This window comes from Chaetodon auriga, chromosome 10, assembly GCF_051107435.1.
Source record: "Chaetodon auriga isolate fChaAug3 chromosome 10, fChaAug3.hap1, whole genome shotgun sequence".
Taxonomy (NCBI): Eukaryota; Metazoa; Chordata; class Actinopteri; order Chaetodontiformes; family Chaetodontidae; genus Chaetodon; species Chaetodon auriga.
The window spans coordinates 24,084,295-24,111,232 of NC_135083.1; the positions used below are offsets into that span (position 1 = coordinate 24,084,295).

Sequence of the window (26,938 nt, forward strand, 5' to 3'; positions counted from 1 at the left end):
AAGTTGATCAAATGATCAGATGAATGAAATCAAAGGACAGACAGATACATACATCCTTCCATTTTAGTAAGATGCAGACGATGCTCAACTTCACAGTAAAGGCCAAAGACTAGTGCTGACCTAAGCTCTGAAAATGCATCTTTTGGCCAGCAACTGTCCAATCGTAGCTTTAGCAACGGTAGGCATGACAGACCTGTCAAGCTTACTACCTACAGTTGTACTGGAGTGTGACTTCCAAAGCCAGTTGGATGTTTACTGTATGCTCTGTGGTGGGGTTTGATTCCCTGCTACACAGAGGATGAGATAGTGATGTGCCATGATTTTTCCAGTTAGCATATTAAGTCAGACATATGGCTTGTTTGACAAAGCATCAGCCTTCTGGACCAACATGCACATGCTTTGTGAGTGACATTTCCTTTTTCAAGCCCTGGCCTGTTAATTGTCAGGAGTGTATTTTAGAAAAGGTCAAACACCATTCTGTTAAGTGGTGTGTGTGTGTGTGTGTGCGTGTGTGTGTGTGTGTGTGTGTGTGTGTGTATGTGTACACTTCTCATTATTCGTATATCCTTGCCTACCTTGCCTGTGACAGAGCCTGTGTGGCAGTAATAAACAAAGTCAGCACATAAGGGTGTTATATATCTTCATTCTTTTATTATTTGCTTTTGTGATGAAATGAAACACCATTCTATTAGAGAAACACGTGATATACATTTAAACATGGCTAATCTTAATCATCTCTTAAAATAAAATATTCATTTGACTTAAATACAATGAAATTGGGCTGAAACACATTCAGATTATAATATCCATGTACAGGTCTGTACAGAAGAGTACAGAAAATAGGTTTCTAATTGTATGTGCAGTTTGCAACATTAAAGGGATATACAATGTTTTTTCAAGGTATTTCATTCAGTGTGGCTGTCTGGTGGATCTGTAAGTGAGGCAGTCAGATGTTTGGCTGGATTAAATTCTAATGGAGTGACTAAAACTTCCACATATTTAACAACTACACAGATACTGTACAAGAACACAGAGATATATCAACCAATACGAAGCATAGCTACTAACTATCACCAGTAATAAGTAAGCACACTATATTAAAAATAATTAGTCAATAAAAACAATACACAGAGTTTGGGCTTTTTTGGGGGGCATAATTTACTGCTGTGATATGCATGGAGAAGGTGCTAGCAGAGTTAAATTGGCCTATTTTTACAGTACAATAGTGCTGAGGCACATTAGATGGCAATGTATGAGTCCTAATGACTTGCATCTTCTCATGCCACCAGTCGGTCAAAGTTATCACTTATCCAGTGAAATATCACAGCAACTGCTACATGGATTGGCACAATATGTACACAGATATCCATGATATCCTGATGATGCATCCTAATGAGTTTGGTGACTCGCTTACTTCTCCATCTAGTGTGACCACAAGGTTCACATTCACGTTGATTTTCATGAAATTTGGTATAGTCATGTTCCTCTCAGGATGAATTACAATCACTTTGGTAATCCCTTCATTTTTTCTGTAGCGCCATCATCAGGTCAAATTTTTAATTTGTCCAGTATTTTGGTTTATCTAATGACATTTCCATTAGTCCAAATTAAGATTGCAACCATATTAAACGTTGTCTACTTAGCACTAGCATTATTGTAATTGTTGCATTTCGCTCAAACCACCAGTGTGCCCAAGTACAGCCTCACAGAGACACTAGCATTACTGCAGACTCTTTTGAGATAAAGATTGCTAAATTGACTGTACTCATTCATGGTACATCTACTCAAACTTTGGTGTTTAACCTGACAAACATAAAAAAGGGTGCAAGATAAAAATTAAAACGTAGGACTTCAGCAACATAAACAATACAACGCTGAATGATCCGGCTGCTGTGAACCTGGTACCATATCATTACTACAGCTTTTTACAATGACATACATTGATTTCCATTTCTAACAAACTTAAATCAGTGTATAGCGTCTCATGAATTAAACCTGCAGCGCAGAACTTTTGTCTCCCCCTTCTGGCAGTGAGATAAATTACACAAACACTGTCAACTTGCTTAAGACTTAAGAAGTGCTTAAGAGGGCTCCGCTATACTCATCCTTGCTGTTGCCCACTCTGTCACTACCACTGCTCCCCTGCCCTGTTAAATTTTTGTTACCGCATAATGACATGAACATAAAACCGACACTTCTTGTATCCATTTCAAATTAAAGCCTGTAAAAACTACAAAGACTGAGACATTAAATTTAATTTATTCAAAGCGATGGAAATGTACTTTTTGCTTTGTTGTAGTAGTTAAATAACAGGCCGCGGGAGTTTATCTACACTTGTTTTTCTCTCCCAGCCTGTATTTGTCTACAAACACTCCCATTTCACACAGTTCAGAACTAAATTTTCAAAGAAATGCTGCTTACATTGGACGGACATTACAAGTTGCCTGGCAAAAAATACTTCCCACACACAACTATCCCTAATCTTTACAACAATCTGAGAGAGTACATTTCCAGTAACATCACAGAGAACCACTTCATTGCTCTGACTACTATGGTCCAGCACTAATATCTCCTATATGTCCATAACAGCTAACTGTGTTTCTAATGATTGGACAGTAAAATCCAAATGCCTCAGTACTACTTTCATCCCGGGGAGTTACACCGAGGTCCTTGCTGGAGAGTTCCAAGAGGGACAATAGGCATGGGGAATAGAAGAGAAAAAACAATGTGTATCATGACAGACAACAGAGCCAACATTGTTGGAGCTGTTCAAGACCTGAAGTGCCTGGGACTCAACTGCTTTGGCCACAATTGGAATATGGCAATCAACAATGTATTGAACTAAGAAAGAATTAAAACTGACCAGGCTTTCAGTTTTTGTCGCTCTGTCAATGCAGCCTTTTCATACAGAACTCTGAAAACAACTCTGAAAAGTTCAAGACCAGCTAAGTTTACCACAAGATAGTGATAACATCCTGTAAAAAAATACAAAGAAAAAAACATTTTCTTTGCTCATTGACCATCCCTTTTAATCGGAGGACATTCGCCTAGAAAATGTCCAACTCATAAATGCTCATACACTGTATATTTTAGTTACTCAGTTTTTTAATAGCATTAGGTAATGGGCTGGGGCTGCCAGTATGGAAAGACAGCAAGGATCCTAGAACAGCTACCTGCAAAATGAAGGGTTTTTGCTGATGACAGGAGTCAGCACCAACTACCAACCTTAACCTGGCAGGGTGTTGTTGTACTGGTGGCGGTCAGAGTTACAGTCTGTTGTGGGATTTACAGATATTATGTCAAGTGAGTGTGATGTGACCATATCGTCCCTATTGCCTCTGCTGCACCTTATGAACGATGAGCTCAAGGAAAAAGAAACTGATGTGAAGATGATGGCAGAAATCAAACACAGAATCTTGGAGCAGCTCAACTTTAATCGTCACCCTTCACTTTATACGTACAACCACCCTCCTTGACCTGTGGAAAAAGGCCAATCACATACATGCTGCCAACCTGGACCACACAGTTGACAGCTTGAGGATGAGATAGCAGCCTTCTGCAAAGACACCAAACCACCTGTAAGTGTCAGGATGGATGATGATGAACCAATCAGCCAACCAAAAAAGCTAAAACACTTGGCAGAATCAAGCCTCATTGCTCCAGCAATGCAGTGAGCACATGCTGAGATGGCAAATTATGTTTAAGAAGAGGTAACTGATGGAGATTCCCGCATTCTTGAAATGTGGCAGGTGAATTAAAGGCAATTCCCCTTACTTGCAAAATGGCAACCAGTACGGTTTCTGAGTGCATTTTCAGTGGAGCAGGTAATGTTGTCAAGGATCTAATAAGTCTAAGCTAAATACACATTATTTTGAAGTGATGTTGGGTGCTTTTTTTGTATTTGTGTAAGACAAGCTACCTCATATTGGGCTTTTTCCAATTGTTTGATCAAGTTATGTTTTGGGAATGTATTTTGTTAGGCTTTGCACCAGAACATGGGCCTGTTTTCTTGGCAAAGAATGTGTAAGCATACATAAGCATTTAATAAGCCAAAACGAAACATATGGTTATTTTGAAGTGATATCATGTTATTAGCTGTTTATTCTATTCATGTAAGACAAGCTAGTCTGTCTTATGACTTGGTGATATACCAGTAGGCTTTGTGCAACAGCCTGAGAGTTTCATGTATCTAAATAATCTAAATAGACTTGTACTATCTGCTTTTCAGTATTTAACACTTTACTTTAAAGCGCTGACCTCCCAATTAAATATGCAGTCGACCATCTTAAGTACATTTTAGATTTCTGAGAGTAATTAAAAAAGTTACTTGTTATCTGAATTTGATTATTGTGAACTGTTTATGGGTGAATAAACACATTTGTGCTGTTTTCATTACCCTACTTACCCTACAACATTTTCAGCAGTTGTAGTAGAAGTAGCAGTATATTTATTTCTTTTAGTTAAAAAACTTATTGGAGTGTCTGTTTGCACCCAGGTAACAACAGTCACACAGCACCTATTCAGCTATTTTCACCTCACTGCCTGTCAAAACAGATATTTTGAACAATCATCTTGAGCATGGCTCAGCCTTTGATGGAGCTTTGAAAGAACTGAACCTTGAAGCTTTCTGCAAGCAATATAGTTTAAGCTACGTGAATAAACATATATAAAGAGTGTGAATGTTATAAAAAAAAAAATTAAACATAAAAACCTACTTAATAGCCTCCTCTGTTCAAACAACAGCTCCCTTTTAAAAGTGCATGTGTCAGTGCTTGGTGTAACAGTATCACAGCATTGTGTTTGGTTTAATGTCTTATCCATAATATTTACTGCTCTTATGGAGCACAGATCAAAGTTTTGGTGAGCAGGCGCATGGAGAACAGAGAACTGTCAGATCCTTGGAATCCTTGGATCCTTGAATGGCATGGTGAATTATACATCCTTTAATTAAGTATTTATAAGGATTTGTAATTCACCCATCATTAGTGCTGATTAACAGGGCTTAACGCAGTGGGGCACAGATTCTAGAGATTATTTTCATGACATCTTAGTTCTGATACTAAGCTAGTTAAAATCACTGGAGTATTGAAGTATCAACAAATTATGATCCAACTGCCAGTCAGCACAAGCCTCCATCCCTTCCTTCTTTCATTCCTCCATTGTCACATTTTGTGTTTTGATTTCACAAACTCCTGTCATTCTAAATGAAGACAGAGCACACAATAAGATAATAAAATGTGGATCTGAAATTAAATCAAATCACAGTGGTCTCAGAGTGGACACATGACAATGATGGTGACCCCAGTACTAGATCAGCCTGTGCCAACAGTCCCCAAACCAGTGGCACAATTTCCTTGATGAAGTTGGACCAGTAATCACTGCAGCGACTGGGTTTCTAATAGGAGAAAGTGCTCAATCAGTAAGCCGTCTCTTTGATGATGTTGGTTGAGAGGGTGTGGTTACTCGAGATGCTGATGGAGTGGCGGGTCAGGGGGTGGAGGTGCCTCCTGGGTTTGTGTCGGCAGGGCATGCAGAAATAGCGTAGCCTGGAAAAGAAGATCTGGCGGTAGGTGGCTGACACCAAGTTGTAGAGGATTGGATTGATGGCCGAGCTAACGTAGAACAGGACGTTGGTCAGCATGTAGAAATAGTGATAGAAGTCATACAAGTCACTGTGAGAGAAAAGAAGACAGAGAGCCATTGTTACGTGTGGCACATTAAACATATTTGCTGAAGATAAAAATGTGGTATCACTGCATGACTATTTGAAATCCTTTGGACTCAAGAGAGAATATTCATATCCATTTTGTCCCAATGCAATTAAACGTAAGAAATTAAAAATATGTAGAAAATTCTGTTTATTGTAAAAAAAACAACAACAACCAACCAACCAAACAAACAAACAAACAAACAAAAAAGGGAACAGTCACTGCATTGAAATCAGTGGTTTGAATACCTTTCTTAAATAAAGTGTGTGACATTACCAACCAAGCCAACTAGCTTGCTTAGGGAGCTATTGTCAGTTTGTAGTGCAAGCATGTTCCCAGCTGGCTCGCCATGTTAGCCGTTAGCTCCTCAACAACAGTTCCTACTCATAGCTTGCTGGACAGATACTAATAGAACTCTTGTGTTGATTATCGACAGGCTAAACTGTTGTTCAGCAAATCAGAGAGAGTGATGCCTGGTGGGCCGATTAATGGCTGTTCAGCATGTGTTACACTATCCCAAGAAATGCTTCCCACTTCATGAGCAGATCAGCTATTAAGGAAGAAGAGTTTCCAAGTTTTTAGAGTGGGCTTTCCACCTCTCTCTGGCCTGATTAAAACTGCCAAACCTACAGAAAGAGGAAGAAACATTTTCTATGCTGGAATTAAATAGACACATACTGGATAGTAAGAATGACTTTTGAAGTCAGTGCGGTACAGATCTTATCTTCAGCTGTTCAAGGCACATAAAATTGGATTTATGGACAACCATAAAGACGGGTCTACTGCAGTTGAGCTTAAATCCTTTAGAAAATGGAGCATTTTCATTTTATTTTCAGGTCAATAAGGAATTGAAATGTGATACTATAAATTATTTTTTTTTTTTAAATGAATTTTTATCATATCATTACTATATGCATTTTTTTACACTCTGCTTCACACAAATGAGGTTTAAACCTATGTGTTTAACTGAATCATCTGACTCTGGGCCTCTGGTTTCTGTTGGACAGGAGCGGGAATAAAATTAAGCTACACAGCAGGAGAGGAGGGTTATAATATATATAAAGAATAAGAATACAAAAGATGGGGCAGGAGATTGGAGGAATACAGAGATAGTAAGGGAGGAAACAAGTGGATGAGGATGATAAGAGGAAGAGGAAAGATACTACAACATATGAGTGCATAAGACAACAATCAAGTTAGTGTAATGGTGATACTGAAGTGGTAAAACACAATGTAAAGGAATACAATGTACATGCTTAAAGTCTGCAGCTGTTACATTTTTCCATTTTTCAAGAGACTTGACACATTTGTGGAAACATCATCTATGTTTTAAGCCTCAGAGTGGGTGTTTCCCATCTCAGCAGCTGATTGACATTCAAATTTGGATATATTGCCATGAAACAGGAAGTTGTTGTAGAGGGTCTAGGGATGCTCAAAAACTCACATAATCTGGCCCAAGCATCAGAAGCGGTGAAAACTGATATCTAATATAGGTCTCAGGATTGGGTGTGGCAAAAATGCACCCCCTACAAAAATTTCAATGAAGTAGCCCCGACTGTACATTTACCCTAGTTGTATGCCTTGTGGTTGGCACATGTAACATCCAAAGAGATTTGGTACCATCACCTAAACCCAAAATGATGTCAGCCATTTTGAATTTATTTCGAAATTTTAGTGCATTTTCACAATGGTCATGTCTGTCCCTTTCAACATGTGGCAGGACCCATGATGCTGTGAAGTTGGCATGTTTTTCAAATGTTAGAACTAATTCACATTAAATGCTAGTTTTTCTTCATGTTATTTCAACATATGGAAATACGAGGCATTCCACAAAAACTAAACAGATTTTAGACAGACAACAAATGGCAGAAGACAAAAACATCAGATGTGTGTGGACTGACATACATAACATATATAATTATTTTTTCCACCCAGTTTGCCATATTTGAGATTTGACTGGCGCTCTTTTAGTTACATCATTTTGTTGGCCCTCTCCTTCAATACTTCAGTGATACTCGATTGGTCAAATAGCCGCCAACTGTAATCAGATAACAGTGGATGATAATGTACATCCATTTGCATTTTCTTTTTCAGATTTTCAGAAAATGTGTGCTACATTTGGATGGAAACTTGACTAATGCTCCTGCACACACAGTGCTGATAAATAGGTCTAGTTTTGGTGATGGCAATTGTCCAGGGTCAGGCAATCTTGTAACCTCGGCAACTAACAATTTGTCACACAGTAACACAGGTAGAGCTACATGGGACTACGCGTACACTAATGACATAGCCCCTAGCTGGTTGACTGCCTGTGTAGCCGTTGGAAAAGCAGTGATATTATAAACTATTTTAGTGCCTGCTCTCACAGATATTGCAGCAAAGAAATCAAATTACAGTGCTGAAATCGTCAGTCAGACCCACAAAAATCCACATCCTTTGAAGAACATTAATGCACAGGGCGTTATCACTGTAGAAAACAAGCTGGAAAAAAAAAAACCAAAACATTAACTTTATCCTTTACGACATAAATGTATTTCTTAGCAAAAAAAAAAAAAATGTTTTCATTTGCATTGATGAAGCACCAAAGCAAATGATTTCCCAGGGAACATATTTGTGAACTTGGTGGTTATGTTGTCATCTCTTTATGGATAATTTAACCACCAAGACATCTCTCATGAGATCACACAATATTGTATTTCTTTGAGCGCACAGGCAAAGCACAGATAAATGTTTACTCAATAGGTGGGTATGCAACACAGAAACAAGATGAAAAGATAACACAACTACACACACATGCAACTGACAATATAGGCAACCTTAAAGGTTATAAGTCAAAACACATCAACATGTCACATAGTGTGGCTACTCCCGGGTGAACTGTAGTCTGGTGTACTGTATTGATCTGTTCCAATCTTGCAATGGACAAGGGTCACTGAAGTGTGCAGAAAGTCAATTATGTGTGTGTCTGTCTGCATACAGAGACACCATTAAAGATGAATGGCGATAGGATTGAAATGGACAACAGGGATAGTTTTGAACATGACCTTTTCATTATATATACTCAAGTAATGGAGGATGACACATGAGCCATGAGCTGGCCCTTTCTCCACTACAATTTTGACTTTGATAGGAATCCCTCAAGCACCTGACAGTTTTCATTGTAATAACAGAAGACATCAGGAAAACTATGCACCACAGGTGCAGCATTGTCAAATGTGTTGATATTGTGTTTCATATACATTATTCAACTTCCTATTGTGGCAGAACCATGCAGGACCTATCTGGCTGTCATGAATTTATCAAAGAGGACTGCTATTACCTGGAAAGAAAAGCAAAATATTTGAGTGGCCGTGACAGCTTCCAGCTCCTACAGTACTGACCAAAGTCATCTTATCCCAACCCACATCCATCTCCACGGGGTGCTTCTTGGCATGAAACAACAAAATTCAGTCAACATGCACAGAGGTTCCTGTGAAGCCCATTTATATTTATCCTATTTTATTTAAGAGGATGTTAATTAATGTTGGGGATCAAAGTTAGTCCATCATTTGCAGTCCCTGGCAGGTTGATGGCATATAAAAAACAAAAGAAAACATTCAAAAGCATGTAAGCACATTTAAACACAAATAGTAAAACAACAACATAACCATGTGTCTTACAATTTTTTTTTGTATGACACAAAATCAATCAATTCTTTCTGTTATTTGCACATTGCACCACTGATTTAAGAAAGAGGAGCCCGGTGTCTGTCATTGTCATTATACAAAGATATTTACTGTCAGGGGCCATTCTATACATACGCAAAGTGACAGAATACAGGACCAGTCTGTGTCCACTAAGGATGGAAATGATTAACAAGTTGTCAGTTAACTGCCATTAATGAAGCACATGATGATGTTATGATGGAGTTACAGGTTTTTGTGTTGAGGAACAGAATAGAGAAGCACCCCTCTTTCACTGCTCTCCAGTGATGGCAGATAATTGCACCTCACTGTGTTCACTGTGGCCGTCCTGAGAGCTAGAAAACTCCCCCGACTGAGAAAGTATTCACTACATATTGATGAGTACTGCTCCATGACTTTTAACATTTTTCTGTTGGAACAGAAAGATTCTATTTTAATAAATCATGTTTTATGCACATAAATATATATGTTGGCATCTCTTATCATAGTTCAAGAAAAAAGAAAGTGAATTCAGGCTACATGGACGAGGATATGAAGATGGAGAACCTGTTTTTATGTCCTGGAAGTTGTGTAGCATTATTTGGTATATTTAATTCTCTGAACCTCTCTGGTCATTTGATGATAAGCAACAAAGGGGAGTGTTTAGCTGAAGGCATTTTTTAGTTCTTCCTTTCAATTCTGTTTATTAAATTCATTACTTAAATGCATAATTTATGTACTTTTGCAGTGATTATGAGCCAAAACAATATTTAACATAAACCTAAAATATAAACACACCCAATGATTGAGGAAATTGCTTGAAAGGTGTATACTTAGTATCTGGTGTCATCAGCGTCATTGTTGAAAACAAGGCTGGGTTTAAACTTAGTCTATGGTTGAATAGTGTATGGTCAATGTGCTTCTGAAGCCGTAATCGAGGACTGTCCACGCCTTGCTCGAAAGCTTTGTTCATGCTGGACACAAAATAAGAAGAGGCCAAAAGGATTCTATTTTAATAACACACCCCTTCCACTCCTTCACTGTCTGTCCTCTGTCTCTGTGTGTCCAAGAAAATTTATAGTTAAGGACATACAAGCAGAAGACATTAAAGAAATTGAATTGTCTAGCATCCTTTCCAGCTGACTTTGAGTGAGTGACCTTATGTTATTGCTGCCTTTTGGCTCAGAGAAGAACATTATTTCTAAAATTACACTCTCCTACAGCTGAAATGTATCAAAGCTGAATAACGCTGTCCGTTCATATTGCTGATGCCGTAACCTGTGGCCTATTGGGTGCCTGTAGCTAAAAGACTATGAGACAATAATAACAGTGCCTGCTTCTCAATAATGCCTTCACTGCAGGCATGATGCCGAAAACACACATCAACACACCAGTACGGTATTAACATAATCCATTTATTGTAACAGCTGCTCACATTTTTACAACCACTGTTGGACGGCAAGCAGCTTAGTGATGTGATATAATAACCACTGAAATCTCTTGTTAATAAGTAATAACTAATTGTGAGTAATTTGAGTACCGTTACAGTTTTGTTGCCTTCCAGGTAAATCAGAAATTGAAACTCAAAAGATGACAAGGTGTATCACACTGCAGTTTACAAGAAAAAAAAGGGTTGCTTTACCCTTCCTTATACAAATAGAAAACTGTATATGTTTAGCTGTGTGCAAACACACATAATCACATAAAAACTCAAGCCAGACAAAGCTTTGATGTACAGCAGGCAGATAAGCAATATCTTTTAAGCTCTTCCTCAGGCAACGATGGAGAGGAGCAGAGGAAATCCTCGAAATAAGAAAACTGACACTTATCTGAGATGCTTTTACTGATTACAATAAATACACATATACATACATACATACATACATACATATATACACACATACATGACAGCCACTCTGTCACTTCTGTTCATTCACACATGCCTAAAACATCAAATAACAGCTTGTGTTTCCAATCATTTTTAATTTCAATGTTGTGAAACAGCTATTGCTTATTTTTCTTTGATGAGTTTTCTTATACGACAAAGTCAAATTGATATTTGAATTCTCTATAATGCCTAATGATACTACAGATATTGTGGATATTGTTCCATTTTTTGAAACAGGGTAAAATACTTATCATGGACATATTTGTGATAACAGCCTCTGAGCCTCAGGCCTCTGGTTGATGCATTTGTAGAGATTCACTGACATTTGGTGACACTCTCAACTGTAGAAGTATTATAAGAACTGGATACCAGACTTCAAAGACGGTGCCCATTGACTGGAATGAAAATTGCTTGTCAAGCGCAAAAGGCAAAAGGTGCTTATTGGTTTTCTTATGTGTTGTGTGGCTTCACAAAAGGTGCAGCATTGGCAGCACATTAGCGGAACAGCAGCAGCAGCAGCTTCAGTCCTCCATTTACACAGGATGCATTCAGGCTTATTATTGAGTGTAGGTCACTTAACATTTTGGCAGTACTCACTCAATACACAAGTTCTGTTGTTTTGCATGTAAATCAGATGAAAAGCATGTGGATGCCTGCAGAGGCTTTTTTGGACTGAGCGACTTTCATACGAATGAATGGGGAGCCGTCTTTGAGCACAGTATCCAGTTCCCCATAATATGCTCATGATTTCTCATATTGTATATCCTTTGAATGTTGATATTAAATGTTTTTTCCTTTCAGAAAACCCTCATAGGCCATGTCCCGTGAATGTTGAAGAGGCATCTTCAACATCTGGAGGGTGCCACCACAATCCTCGGTTTGTATTACACTCGGAAAGCAGAATTTAGCAAGCAAGCTAGTTAACTCCTACTCTATGTTACTTTTTGTTCATGTTAACACCTCAATACTGCTTGCCCCACTTGGTACAAAGGAGGGGATATATCAAGGGTTAGTTCTATTTTTGTCATGGGTCCAGTTGTGGTATGACATACGACCAGACTGTTGAAACTCACAGTGAGGTACGTTAGTCTTGTAACCTCAGCACTCCACACATTTATTGTAATTCAAGTCTTAAATCCCCTCATGCTCCCTGGAGAGCACAGATGTATCACTATTACTGTAGAAAATGAAATAAATCTTTATCTTTCATTAATACAAGGTCAAAACAAACACCAGCAATATAATCAAAATGAATTTTCACTGTTAAAATTGAAATTGAAATATGAGAGGTTGACTCATAATAAATTACTGCCTTCAGGATGGAATATGTAATGAATCTGTGGCACAGGGAATTAGAAATGAAATTGACAAACTTACTCTGGTTCAATTTCTGTTATGTCAGGAGGCACACAGACTTTGTGTTCTGTGCAGTCGACTGACTGAACAGATGGTGTGTTTTACATCTATGATTCCATTCCCACATTCACCAACTGGGAACTAACATCCATTTTCTGAAATGGTGTCTGTTTGATTTAATTAGGAAAACAATATATAATTTGGAAAGGCCAATCATTAGACAGAGAGAGAAAAGAGAGAGAGGGAGAGAGAGAGAGAGAGAGAGAGAGAGAGAGAGAGAGAGGGGAATGTCAAATGAAGGCAATCTAATCAGGATGATATATCTGTCCTGCCTCTCTATGTCAGTTACTCTTAACTGATGACTCTCTAAGTGATGGCTATAGCCAATATTTGTGTGTGTGTGTGTGTGTATGTGTGTGTGTGTGTGTGTGTGTGTGTGTGTGTGTGTGTGTGTGTGTGTGTGTGTGTGTGTACAATGGTTTGCGCATGTGTGAAAGCGTGTGCAAATTAGTCTTTACTCACTTGGACCAGTCAGAGATGTAGCAAAACATGAGGCGGCGAGCGTGATAGGGCAGCCAGCAGACCACAAAGGCTATGACCACCACTCCTGAACACGAGGGAGAGAGAGAGAGCATCAGAAGCCAAGAAGAAGCTAAAAGTATACTCAGATTGATAAGGAGCAATACACACACACACATGCACACGCACCCCCACACACAATTACACACAAAAAAAAACAGAAAAAAAAGGCTTGCAAATTGTGCAGAGTGTTCAGAAGATTATAATGTGAATGTTTAAGAATCAGGTTTTAACATGTATATATACAGTATATATGTGTGTGTGTGTGTGTGTGTGTGTGTGTGTGTGTGTATAGAGGGCACAAGAATACAGAGAATAATGACATCTTGACTGTTCGATGAAAACTGTTAGAGGTTATGTGCCACCATTCAACCATTCAATCATACTCTACAACCCAGTGACAATCTTTGTGTACACCTTGCAACATCACATCAACAGGGAAATTATTTGTGATTGTATTTCATTGAAGCCTCATACCACGTGAATATGAGTGAAGTTGTAGATAGTGCCAAGAAGAAGAGAGTGAAGCCTTTGGAATAAAGGTGGTGTATGATTTAAAATAAAAAAAAAAAAACAGCCCATAGTAGCACACTGGGTCATTTAAAAGGGGAGGTTGAACGTGCAATTGGACAAGATTCAGGTGTAAATAAAGTCTGTCTTGCATGTCTGTGAAAAAATATGAGAAATCTATTCACAAAAATCTGAAAAGCTCTCTTTGCATGGACTTTTGAGGTGTCCCTTGCTTTAGTTCATCAGTTCTACTACTGTCCAGTCACACAGCTGTGACGGGTCAGGATATGGGATCATGAGGTAAAAACAGCAGAAGCAGAACACTAGTCAAGCTTTTTCTGCACTGCACAACAAAAACTGATAAGAGCTGTTGATGAGATTTGGATAGCAGAAGGTTAAATCCCCCATTGTGTGGCCATGGTGTAAGTTTTGATGCAGGTTGGGTTAAGAACACATTGGTTTTACACACAGCTTTTAAATAGGTATAATACTGAGGACTTTGCATAAATGAATAGATCCCACCACAGAGTGAGCTCAGCTGATTCTTGCACTGTGAATGACGTCTGTGTTTTGATTTGACTGATGCTCTGAGAAGAAGTGCTGGGACAAATTGTGTCAGTCAAAAAACGACAGCAAAAAAATTTAGATGCTGTTTTTAATCTTTTATCTGTGTTTGTATTTGCTTACATCCTGAGCAGATGCTCATATGCGTGGCAGCATTCCTCATTAAAAGAGAACCTAATTAAAAAAAATCAATACCAAATCAAAAACAGAACAAAAGAAGCAGTAGAGGGGAAATTAACCTGTGTTTCAACAGATGTACAAAAAGCATTGAGGAAAAGATCTGTTTTATTTTTTCCTTCTCTCTCATCTACTTCTGCTTTTTTTATCAGTATTGTTATAACTGCATGACAAGCTGGTACACTGCATCTGACTGTAGGTCAAAGTGTCCTGTAGGAATTTGTAGTCTTTTAACCTCCTTCTCAAGCCAGAGAAGTCATTACATTTTGTCATTACACCTCTGTCAATACAATTTCCACACAACTGTCAATTGTCACTGCATTCAACATACTTTCCTTGGCAAAAATGGATTCACGTTGCCTCTGGCAGAATGGGCTCAAACAACTCAACTCGGGTTAAAATAACTAATTTAGCACTAATGTGAAAACTCAATATGGTGTCAAGTTTTTCAACACATTTTATCATCTTGAAACCAGGATGAATTCACTGATTTTCCATTCTCCTTAAGAACTGTGAAAATCTCAGGATCGCTGTCTTCAGACGTGAACAGTAACAAAGTGCTCTTTGGCCAAACACCCAAGCTGTAATTTCTTCAAGTCTAGGTGAAAAAGTGAGCATGTATTCTGTGACTGCACCTAAATATATGGATCAAATCCCTCACGTATTTTGGACTGTATCTTTGGTATCTGTAGCTGAACTGCAGTCTTTGCTATACAAGACGACACATTCACTGTTTCAGGTTGTGGCTCAGCTGTCAGCCAAACTTGGACTATTCATCTCAATTCCTGTGGGCTCAAATGAAATGAAGTCAGCGGCTTTAAATAAATCAACTGCTGCTTGGCCACAGCCTTAAAAACATGTGACCGGGAACCAAAGGCAATCTATTCTGTCATTAAAACCAAGGATCCATCAGTTTGAGTGAGGGATTATAACTGAAGTGTGGTTTGGATGGAACCAGCGCCAGAGAACAGAAAGTGGAGAAAATTTAGGAGGTTAGAACAAAGTCTGTTTGGGAAATTGGTCATTCTTGCAGTCCTTTGTGAAAATGAGCTTGACAAGGTCCCAATAAGGATGAAGACCAAGACCACAGACACAAAACAGCGCTCTTCAGTATTCTTATTTTTGTTCACAGTTTGAGCATTATTACTGTCGTTTGACCTTATCATGTATGTGTTTGGTGACCATATGACTGATTCGACTCAGAATGGGAAACATTTGTTTTGACTTCAGAAATAGAAATTGAGGAGTTTAATAAGTGAATCCTGACTACAAAACAAACAAAAAAGAACAGCCATGCTGGAAGCTCTGTGAAGATGCACTCTGGCACAGCTCAATACACTAAATGCTAAATGCTTCCATCAGCATGCTAATATGGTGACAGTGACAATGCTGATATGCTGATGTTTAGCAGGTATAATGTTTACCACGTTTACTCTCCTAGTTTAACCAAAGAATCGGCCAAATTAAATTTTCAACTTCATGATCAACAAAGTCCATCATGAGGGGGACATGAAAATGTTACCAGATTCCATCCATCAAATAGTTGTCAAGAAATTTCACTCAAAACGAGAAATGCCAGCCTCATGGTGGCGTTAGAGCAGGGGTGGGCAATTAATTTTTTACATGGGGCTGCATCAGAAAACTGAGCTGTGTTGGAGGGCTGAACCAACAATAACTTGAACTTAATTCTGCTCAATATTAATTTTCTCCCATTGTAAAAAGCAGTAAATTATATATTTCGATTAGCTGCTACTGGTAATCAGAAGAAAAAGGATATTCTGTAAATATTTCTATAAATATATGAAATTGTAGTGTAGGTCAAATAGGAAAATACTCCTATAGAAGTAAAAACAAAATCATTACATCAGTGTTTCATTTTATTTTTAACATGTTCATCACAAATACTGAAAATGTATTTTGCAGTGTGTTAAAGATCAGCAGTTGGTCAACTTTATACAAAAAGCAAAATGTGCTTTTAATGTTTTTCACTTCATTTTACTTGTTGAGTGGAAAATTGTGCTTGAAATCTGGCTGAATGTCTGAGAATGTCTGCATTCTCTTCAAAAAACAGTTCACTTTTTCTGGCCATTTTGTGGGGTATGACATAACTTGTCTTGACAGCTGCATCTCTGGATGTGCAAAGTTTAGTAAGAAGTCCTTGTTGATTTTGCAGCTTAGCTAGCAAAGCATCTGACTCCCTCGCGCGCTCTGGATCAGACAACTTCTTGTATTTCTCCTCGTGTTTGGTCATAGTGGCAATTCAACTGTAATCCTTGAACACAGTGACCCGTGTACAGCAAACTAAGCACACGGCTTTACCTTTGACTTTTGTACATAAATATTTAGCAGTCCATGTCTTTTTTTATTATTATTATTTTTGGGGGCTTTTTTAGCCTTTATGAAGGTACAATAGGAAAGGGGCAGAGAGAGTGAGGTGATGACACGCAGGTGAGAGTTGAACCTGCGGCCACTGCAGATGACTGACAGCATCAAGACATAGAGTGCACACCCTACCAACTGAGCTATAGGAGCACCCCAAACAGTCCATGTCTTGTTGAAAACGTGGCATTCGGTATCAACTCTTTATTTTGGCATCAGCTGACATTTTGAGGGCTAGCTGGCCAGCATCACTTGTAGCTGTTCACCTATGCATGTGCATCCTTATGTCAATCAAAAAAAAAACAAAAAAAAAACGGCATGCTTTTCAAAATAAAAGCAACACAGTTGTATTGCGTGCACAGCATAAATACTTTTTCATTTATGTTCTAATTTACGATTGACCTTGCGGGGGCCGGACAGGGATTCCCTAAGGGCCGGATGTGGCCCGCGGGCCGTAAAATGTCAGGGGATCACTGTCATCAGAGTACATAGACTGGGAACCATGAATGTGTGGAACAACAAAGTCCTTAAGGTTCACCCTCTGGACCCCATGGATATCTGTACCAACAGTTGCTGAGACATTTCAGTGAACCAAAGTGGTGGGCCAACCAACTGACCAACTGACGATCCCTTGAGCTGCACTGCCAGGTGGACTTGGCTGAGACCAAGAAAGGTCCACAGCCCTGATGTCAACCTCGTAAAACATTTATCTAACCATGTTTAGCACAACTTTAGCTTGTAGTTGTCTTTGCCTTGGAATGAACTGTAAGATGTCATAAAATAACTTGCAGACACGTTCACGTTATAGGATGATGATACATTCATTTATTCATTTGAAACCAGCTGTAAAGTATGTGGCTTGTCACATAATGTGCCATGGTGCATGAACACGTATTACCTCTCAGTCCCAATGTGCTTGAATGATCAGAGGCAGTTCACAGCGGTAATGGCTACTGCTGTCATTTGTGGCAACTGGTTTTCTCGCAGCTTCTGAAAACAACCCTGCTGTTATCTGCAGAATTCCACTTTTTTTTTTTTCGAGGAAGTACACTCCAGAAAACAACAGGTGAAATATCACCACTGGGCTTTTCTGAGAAACTACTGTAAGAACAAAACTTGTCCCCTTGGATTGGCTATTTTGGGGCCTTGCCTAATCTTACGCATTGCAGGAAACTCATCCGGTGCAACACTGAAAGGGGCACTTATCACTGCATGATAAGGCAGCAGCACAACAGAGATCTAACAGATATTCAAGAGCCAATTCATACGTCTGTCAAACGAGATTACATCAGGGTCTAACATACATTTCTCCACAGGTGGTGCAGTATAGCTATGTATTCTTCAGGTGACATTTTGGGGTGCAGTCAAGAAACACTCTCAGCTCACAATGTCGCTAATGCTTAGCACTGATTGTTTGCTACTCCATAGTGGATATACGAATGTGCTCTGTTTACTGAAACATCAATGCATCTTAGAAGGGCAATTGTTTACATCTGTTTTTTCTTTGAACTGTCAAAAAACTGTCAAAGTACAGGGATGCTTAAATACACAAACAGTGGGAGAAGACAGAGTCAGCATGGATTCAAGGTGTGTGTGTGTGTGTGTGTGTGTGTGTGTGTGTGTGTGTGTGTGTGTGTGTGTGCAAGTGCATGAGTGTTTGCAATACATCCATGTCGTCCGTCTGTAAGTCAGCAGCAGGCAGGGATCTCATATCTCATTTATCAGGAGTCTATTCCAGCAAACAGCTCAGTCTTCAGCTTTCTGCCCATCGCTGTTTGCCACTTTCAGTCACTCCCAATCAGTAAGTCAGTCATCACACACACAGCCATCCATCAGAAACAGCAATTCTGAAACTATGGCAACCTAACCTCTGCTGTCACAGCTGTGTGACATACTGCATACGGCTTTGTACATTTTACCCAGGGACAATGAGTGATGGCTGAAACCTGAAATCACTATGACTTCAACTCTAAAAGGGTTACCTTTGTTCCAAAACTAAAGAAAAGATTAAGAATTACATCCCAGTGAGTCAGAGAATAATTGTGTACCACATGGTTCCTTGTCCTATGTTGGGATTAGACCTTCACAAGCACCCAACTTTCAATCCTTAGAAGTGGCTTTCGAGCCAAATGAAAGCAATATTTCACCCATTCTCTGATGACATAATATGATTGCACACGCTGTTCCACTGATCGACAGGTGGTGGCAGTAATATGCAAAAAAAAGTATAGCCATGCATCATCTGTGGCGAAGAAGACTGCCAGCTAACAAGCATTTATGTAAATAATGCACAATATTAAATTATTTTAAATGACTAGCTGTGGAATTGTTTGATAAGGAATGAAATTCAATACACTTGTTAGACTTCAAGAATACACATGAAGTGTTTTGGTGAGCAAAACTGAATTAACATTGAGCATTAACAGGACAGCAAGCCTAACTAGAAACCGGGAATCCCGAGTGGGTAAAATGTGTAGATTTGAGTTAGTCCAACTAAATGAACAAAAAGTCTAAGTTTAACATTTAGGCTGACTTTAAAGGATTAGTTCAACATTTTGGGAAGTATGCTTATTCAGAGACTTAGGTGAGAACACGTAACACTACAGTCTCTGCCGGACAGCCTTGATATCTTGAATTTTTCCGAACCACACAGTGTCTGACATCATTAAACAAATGTCCTCTCAGTGGCTTGTGTGATTATCGGTGGTGAAAAGATCTGGACACTGCCCGAGATTTCGGCTGATAAATACACCTTAGCACTAATACTCTGGGTAGTGACTGATGCAGGAGGAAGAATCAATCATAAAGCCTGTTAATGCAATTACATGACAAATATGTTGCTCCATTGTTTGGTTTAACAGTCTATAACCACTAATTTTATCTAGTGTGCACTAAATTACATAAAAGCTAGAACCATTAAGACAAGAGACAAGAGGAGTCTCGCCCCTCCCTGATTTGTGTGTGCAAGGCCCGTATGAGTAATGCATGGAGTCTCTGTATTCCAAAAAATGGCTTCCTCGCCTTCTCAAAGGTTTACCTCATTCTGGACAAAGGTCGTTGGTTTTTTATGTAGTGTATGAGAATCAGTCAGAGCTCTGAGAAAATACTCCACAATGAACTCACTTCCCTGCAACACAAAGCTGGTGTTTAAACAACCGCACTGCTTTGTGGTGAAAAGAAAAGTCATTCCAAGAGTGTGGGATAGCTCTTTCCTAGAAATTTGTGGCTATTTCTGGAAACCACAACTCACTGTGGGCAGCTTTATTTAATTTTCATCAGTCATAGGATTAAAGGTCTATAGGTTCATTGACCTGGTCATGAAATCCTTTGAGAAACTGGTGTTGACTCACCTGAAAGACATCACAGGCCCACTGCTGTAACCCCTGCAAATTTCTGACCAGGCAACACCTCAACCACCCAGGCACATATGCAAGGATGCTGCTTCTGGACTTGAGCTAAACCTTCAACATGGTTTGGACACAAATTCTCCCCTTTGGAAGGTGCTATAGATAACTCCAAACGCCAGAACAACCAGACACAAAAACATTTTCTTCCCACAAGCCGTCACGCTGGTGAACAGCTCGCTAGTCAGACAGTGTCACTAACCCTCTGATAACCAAACATCGACGCACTGGCCATTATTATATATAATCATTCTTTGTATATGTTGTTTATTGTTTATTTTATATTTTTTCACTATTTAACTTGTTGTTCAGTCTTGTCTTTTTTGTCCTTGTTGAGTTGTATGTGTTTTCTCTTAAGTACATTTAGCGCTGTGTTTAAACCAGAGTGAAATTCCTTGCATGTGCGCACATACTGACAAACTGGATTTTGAACTGGCATTGATTCGAATCTGAAGCATTATGACACACACACACACACACACACACACACACACACACACACACACACTAGTGATGGGAATTCCGGCTCTTTTAAGAGAGCCGGTTCTCACGGCTCGGCTCTCATAAAAGAGCTGGCTCTTTTGGCTCCCAAGTGGCTCTTCAGATTTTTTGTTGCTTAAATTTATTTATTACCAAAATAATGTAAAATTTTATGTAAAATTAATTACTAATGTGCAAAACATAGTTTACATCAAATGTTACTGCATTTCCTGCGGTCACTCATTTTCTCACCTTTCCAGCGTTTTGTCTGTCGCAGCTCTGTGTGTGTGTGTGTGTGTGTGTGTGTGTGTGTGTGTGTGTGTGTGTGTGTGTGTGCGCGCGCTGTGTCTGTAACCCCCGCTCCTCCCCCTCCTGCTCAGTGCGTACACACAGAAGCCACCACACATCATGTAGTTGGCCAATCACGTGCAGCTTGAATGGAAAAAAAGTCGAGAAAAAACAAAAAAAAAACCCAAAGCAGCTCCTACTCCGGCTCCCAGGCAGGAGCCGGCTCCGATCGCTCACTTCAAAGAGCCGGCTCTAACAGCCGTTTCGTTCACGACCGACACATCACTAACACACACACACACACACACACACACACACACGCAAAGAACAGGTCTAATTCAGTTAAAGATGACAAGGACAGGGAGAACAGGGGAATTACACTGTGCCCCATGCCGAGTCAATGCCTCAGTCAGCTTTCATTATGGATGAGTACAGAGGCACATCACAGTGAAGGTTAGTCATTTCCTATTTTACATTTGTATGATCAAAATGACAATCACAGAGAGTAGTGTAAGAAAACATTTTTAAAATCCTTTTTATGTAATTAAAATTGCCTGACATTGGAAGTGACTGCTGTAACTGGGAATATTACAGACAAATCCAGACCCATCTGGCCACTACCTTCATCTTGATCCAATTGAGCTTCAAATTCGATCTGTGACATGATGACATAGGTCAGACCAATAAAATGGGGAACATTATAGAAAGACATCATGTTTATTGCATATTCCTAATAAATTGCCAAAAATGTCAAGGTGTCAGAGCAAGTAAGGGTGAAAATCCAAAGAAAAAGACTTTTACAGTTGAAAAAACACATCGAAGCAGGCATATTTGTGTATACAAAATTTAAAGGAAGCGCAAAAGTAAAGTTATTCCACAAAAAAGGACAAAGGCATTGTTGTGGCTCCAAATATTTGGTTCTGCTTAAGCACTCATCATCAGGAGCAGGTGGAGGTGTCTGAAAACCACAGGCCAGGCGGGCCAGCTGATTATGTGTATGCAATAATTAGGCAAATGATGTCACAGGTAATGAACTCAAACACAGAACTCATCTTATCTTATGTGTTGCAAATCCATACTAAATTAACCAAACCAGGACTTGTATGGGTTCAGATCCATGTTTTAAACAGTCAGTCAGGTCCAGGTCCGGCCCCTTTCTATACTGTGGTCCTAGGTCTGTTTGACAGTAAGCGTAATACCCGAGTGGAACAGTCAGAACAGATCATGATGGAAGTTCTGTGCACGTGTGTGTGTGTGTGTGTGTGTGTGTGTGTGTGTGTGTGTGTGTGTGTGTGTGCACGTGTTGTATGTGTGTGCATTATGACTTGCAACATTGTAACATTCGGAGGAGAAAGTTTAGACCGGGAAATAAGGTGAAACTACCACAAGAGCCACACATGATAGAAAATGATCAATGCTAATGTTGGCAACCGTGGCAACGAACGCGCGCAATTTGTAATATAGTTCAAATGGGCAAACAGTCGACTTTATCTTTATTAGGATAGATGAAAACTAAAAAAAACACAGTGATGAGAACAAAACTGCCAAATTGATTCTAAATTAGTCGCATTTGTCATCATCACCTTGACAACTGGATTAGCCATGCTGTTTCAATCAGTAGGAAAGGAATAACAGGAAACCTGATTGTATTTTACCAACTTCCTTGGGAAGGAAGAGCTATTATGTCATGTCAGGGCACAGGGGAGAATGCTATTATTGTTACATTAGGTAAGACATGAAGTTTTGTTTTGACAGCTTGTAAATTAACATTAACTTGTTAATAGCAATCAGCTGTGAAGTCTGTGCCGATTGGGTCTATGTATTTCAGCTGGGCTCAGGACTTTTCTCGGCTCTGCATCATCCGGGTCCCATAGATGGGGTCAATCTGGATTCAGTTCTGGCATTTCTTATTTCTGCTTGAGTTCAGAAATAACAGACAAGTCCAGTTCAGTTCTGGGTAGCACAATTTTGGGTTTTTTGGAGTCAGCATGAGTATTTGGACCTATGAAGACCTCTAAAACACATCAATCATCAGCAGATACAAACCACCTCTGAACAGTGGTCTTAAACCTTCTAATGAACTAAAGGTGTTTCATGATGTTGAGACCTTTGGATGTTGGCGTATATGTGAAATTGGTATACTAACGTTGTTCTACCTTACAAGCAGTGTAGACCTGTGATTATCAACAGCCTTACTGATGCATCTGAGTATCCAGCTGGCACACCTGGTTGCTATTAATTGCTGTTTCCTGACACCTCTACCTACTCCTGATTATAGTTTTAAGTAAAACAATAAGCTTGACAATGCAAATATGCCTCAGACCTTTTTTTTTTTTTTTTACCTTATATCTTTTAAATATCTGTGGATCTCCTGAATGTCATGGCATAGTTTAGGTCCTAATTATTGTTTCACCTTTCGTAATTAGGAAAATCTAATAATTTCTCTGGAGTACTTGTTTGTTGTTGAGTGAGTGAATTGCAGATAAGTGACAATTTCATGGGGCAACTCACTCACACGCAACTGATGTATAAAGATCTTGATATCTTAAAAAAATGTGTGCATGTGAATGTGTTTAAATAAAGGTTGACTGAGTGTGTTGCCTTCTTTTCCTGCTGCATGATGGTGTGGACTACAGGCACAAAGGGTAGAGGACAAGCTAGGAGGCTGTTTGATGGTAGATCTTCAAGGCTTAAGGCCTAGTCAGACCGGAATTTAAAAATTTAAGCAAAATCCTGTGATAAAATCATTTAATGTTAATGGAACTATACCATTTTGAGTTTTTCTATTATTGCACCATGCACCTTTTGGGCCACAATGTACCACAATACTTAGTATTTGATATACAAAACAACACTATGAACACTTAGATACACTACGGAACTACTTAACCAACCTGCAGTCATACGTATTTGACAGGCAGCCAGGAGCTAGCTTGCTAACCCACAGTTAACAAACTAGCTAGCTCAAACAACCATTGTAACTGACTGAAGCTCACATGTACTGGCTGGCTGCTGTATTACTAGTTAGTTAACAGTTAGCTACAGTAGTTCACCAATAAGCACTGTGAATAGTAAAACCAGTATGTCTTCCTTTCTTTCTGCTGTGAGCTGGCCTTCACAGTTGGCAACAGTCAGGCAATCAGACAAACTAACACATAACATAGCAGACACTCAGTACATTGGCATAAGGGATTCAAAATCAAGAAGGTTTCAGGTAGTGAAAATGCGAACATGCAACGGGAATGACTGGACCACTGACATGCAGCAGATGAGCTGAAAACTGAAAACTCTGGTATGATATGTTGGAAAATATCACAGAGCAAAATCTTTTAGAGGAACGCTTTCAAATATCCAGCTCTCCTGTGTGTATAGGTGTAGGGGTGTTCACTTACGGAGAACAAGAACTCCATGGCGAAGCGACTGGGCACGGTTGGGCTCCACGGTGACATTTAGAATGGTGGGATTTCCCCCAATGATGCAGACACGGTTCTCTTGCTCTGCCTCGCGGAACATTCGCAGCAGCTGATTGGCTATAATCCCATTCAGTGCAGATATGGCCAGCATGGGTATCACAAAGGACAGAAATGCATTTACCTGTTCAGGGAAGAAACATGGAAGGCTGTAAACACTTGCTAGATTTTATAGCTCACACACTGCAAAACAATGACTTTTCAACAATGACCTCCTATTCCAGTAGGTCCCAACCAGAGGGATTGGACCCTACCAGTGGACTGCAAATTAACTTTGATGTGTCACAAGATCATTAACATGATAGAAAAGAAAAGAAAAAATCTACATTTTTTTTTTTCTTGTGGAATACAGGACAGGTTTGGGGCAGCTGTGGCTCAAATAGGGTGAGTTGTCCACTAATCACAGGGTTCTGGATTCAATCCCCTGCTACTCCTGTCCACGTCCTGAAGTGGGCAAGACACTGAACCTCAAATTGTTCTCAGTGGTTAGGCCAGCTCACTTCCATCAGTGTGTGAGTGTATGGGTGGATGGTGTGGATGGGTGAATGATAGCCAAACTGAAAGTGCTTTGGATGAAAGTGGTATATAAATGCAGACATTTAACATTTAGTGTAACTTCTTAACACTACAAAAATCTGTTAATGTTAAGGAAAAATAAGACAAAGAAGTGCAAATGGCTCTTCAGATGTTCATACACAATATGGCCAAAAGTCAATGGACATCCGCACTAATTATTGAGTTCAGGTTTTTCAGCTTCACGTAACAAGTTCATAAAATCCAGCACATGGCCATACCATCTACATAGACAAACATTTAGACTTGAGAATGGTAACGGGGGATTGAATCCAGAACTCAACTGGGCACTTCCAACTCAGCGGCAACAGTATGAGGAAGACCCTTTGCTGTTCCAGCATGACTGTGCCACATTGCACAAAGCGAGATCCATAAACACATGGTCAGAAGAGGTGTGGAGGAGCACAATTGGCCTGCACAGAGTCCTGACTTCAAGCCAATTGAACACTTTTTGGATGAATCACAACACTGATTGTGAGCCAGGCCTTCTCCTCAAATATCAGCACTTAAACTCACAAATGTGCTTTTTGTCAAATGGGTGCAAATTCCACCAGACACAAAAAACCTTCCCAGAAGTGTTCCATTTGTGGCTACAGCAGCCAGGTGCTATAACAGAAAGAAATGATCCTTCCATTCTTCTTGTTTTTGTTAGCACTCCAGCTGCATTTTTTATGAGTTAAAGTTTGATAATTAATGTCTTTGGCAGGCCAGTGAACAGGGCATTACAGTAATCTAATCGTGAAAAGATAAAGGCATGACTCAGCTTTGTCGTGTCCTGAAATGACAGATAGGGTCTAACTCTTGAGATATTTCTGAGATGGATATAGGCTGTTTTTGTATATAAAAAAAAATTCTGTTTTGCAACATCCAACATATTGAAATTCTCTATTTTAGCCCTTTGGCAGCATGCATCATGTCGAGTTTTTGACATTCCAGTGTGTGTTATATATGTTTGGATCGCCCTTTCTGGTTTTGACCCTTGCCTGTCTCACCATCCTGTAAGCCTTTTTCTTCACGGCCATTTTGTAATAAGTCATTTCAGTCTCTGTTTGGGTCCCACCTCTTGTTTTCCTGTACCCTGCATGCACAATTGTGACAGATGTCCTGTGTTTCATTCTACTAATATTAAACTAAAAACAGTTGCATGTCATCACTCTCATATTTTTTGTCTCCAGCTTTTTAAAGAAGTCAGTGGGAGTGAATATTGTCATATCAAAACAAATATGTTTATATGCAAATATTCCAGATTATTACTTGAAAGCAACCAATTTATAAAGTCATGGAAAATCCATTAGAAAGTGTTGAGCAAGACACCTAGTGGGGGTCGAGGGATGATGGAAAAGGTGTAAAAAGAGTGGTGGAGGAAAACCAGTGAGACAAGAGGCCATAAGAGGTGATCTAGGCAACAGTACAATACATCACAGACATACCAATGAGAGAAAATTGAGGCTGCAGGAAAGCAAATTAAGCTGGCCACTTTTTTGGCATTTCAGAACCTTTTTGCATCCAATATAATGCAGTCCTTTCATAAAATGAATTCAGCAGACATATGAATCAATAGATGGCAAATGGATGATTACTTCCCTGTCATTTTTATGCAATTCAAAAGTTCTATCGAGAAACAACTTGACAACACTCGAAGAAATGACATTTTACGTCTGAATGCCAACTTCAAACAATCAAATTTGGAACGGAAAGTTTTGCACAAATCATTTTCTTCACACCGTGCTGCCTCACTGCTGATAGAACATAAAAGTGGGAGAAGAAAATGAGCAGTGAAGATTAATGAGAGAGAAGACCGGAGCGAGAGCACAAAGGAGAAAAAGGAGGAGGTGCTGCTAGATATCAGTTATGACGGCTGATTTACTAGAGCTGCTGTTTAACTGTGTGGAGCCTGTAG

At 39.4% G+C, this 26,938-nt stretch overlaps 1 protein-coding gene across 1 annotated transcript in view; it reads right to left on the reverse strand.

The window, feature by feature from the left end:
* Positions 1-633: 633 nt before the first annotated feature.
* The window catches only part of ntsr1 (neurotensin receptor 1 (high affinity)), a 50,943-nt gene continuing 24,638 nt past the window's right edge, over positions 634-26,938 (reverse strand). The window contains exons 2-4 of the mRNA XM_076739994.1: positions 24,388-24,589; positions 13,137-13,221; positions 634-5,672 (exon numbers count right to left, since the gene is read on the reverse strand). Coding sequence (XP_076596109.1) covers positions 5,417-5,672; positions 13,137-13,221; positions 24,388-24,589 — 543 coding nt within the window. The 3' untranslated portion in view covers positions 634-5,416. The remainder of the gene's footprint in view (positions 5,673-13,136; positions 13,222-24,387; positions 24,590-26,938) is intronic.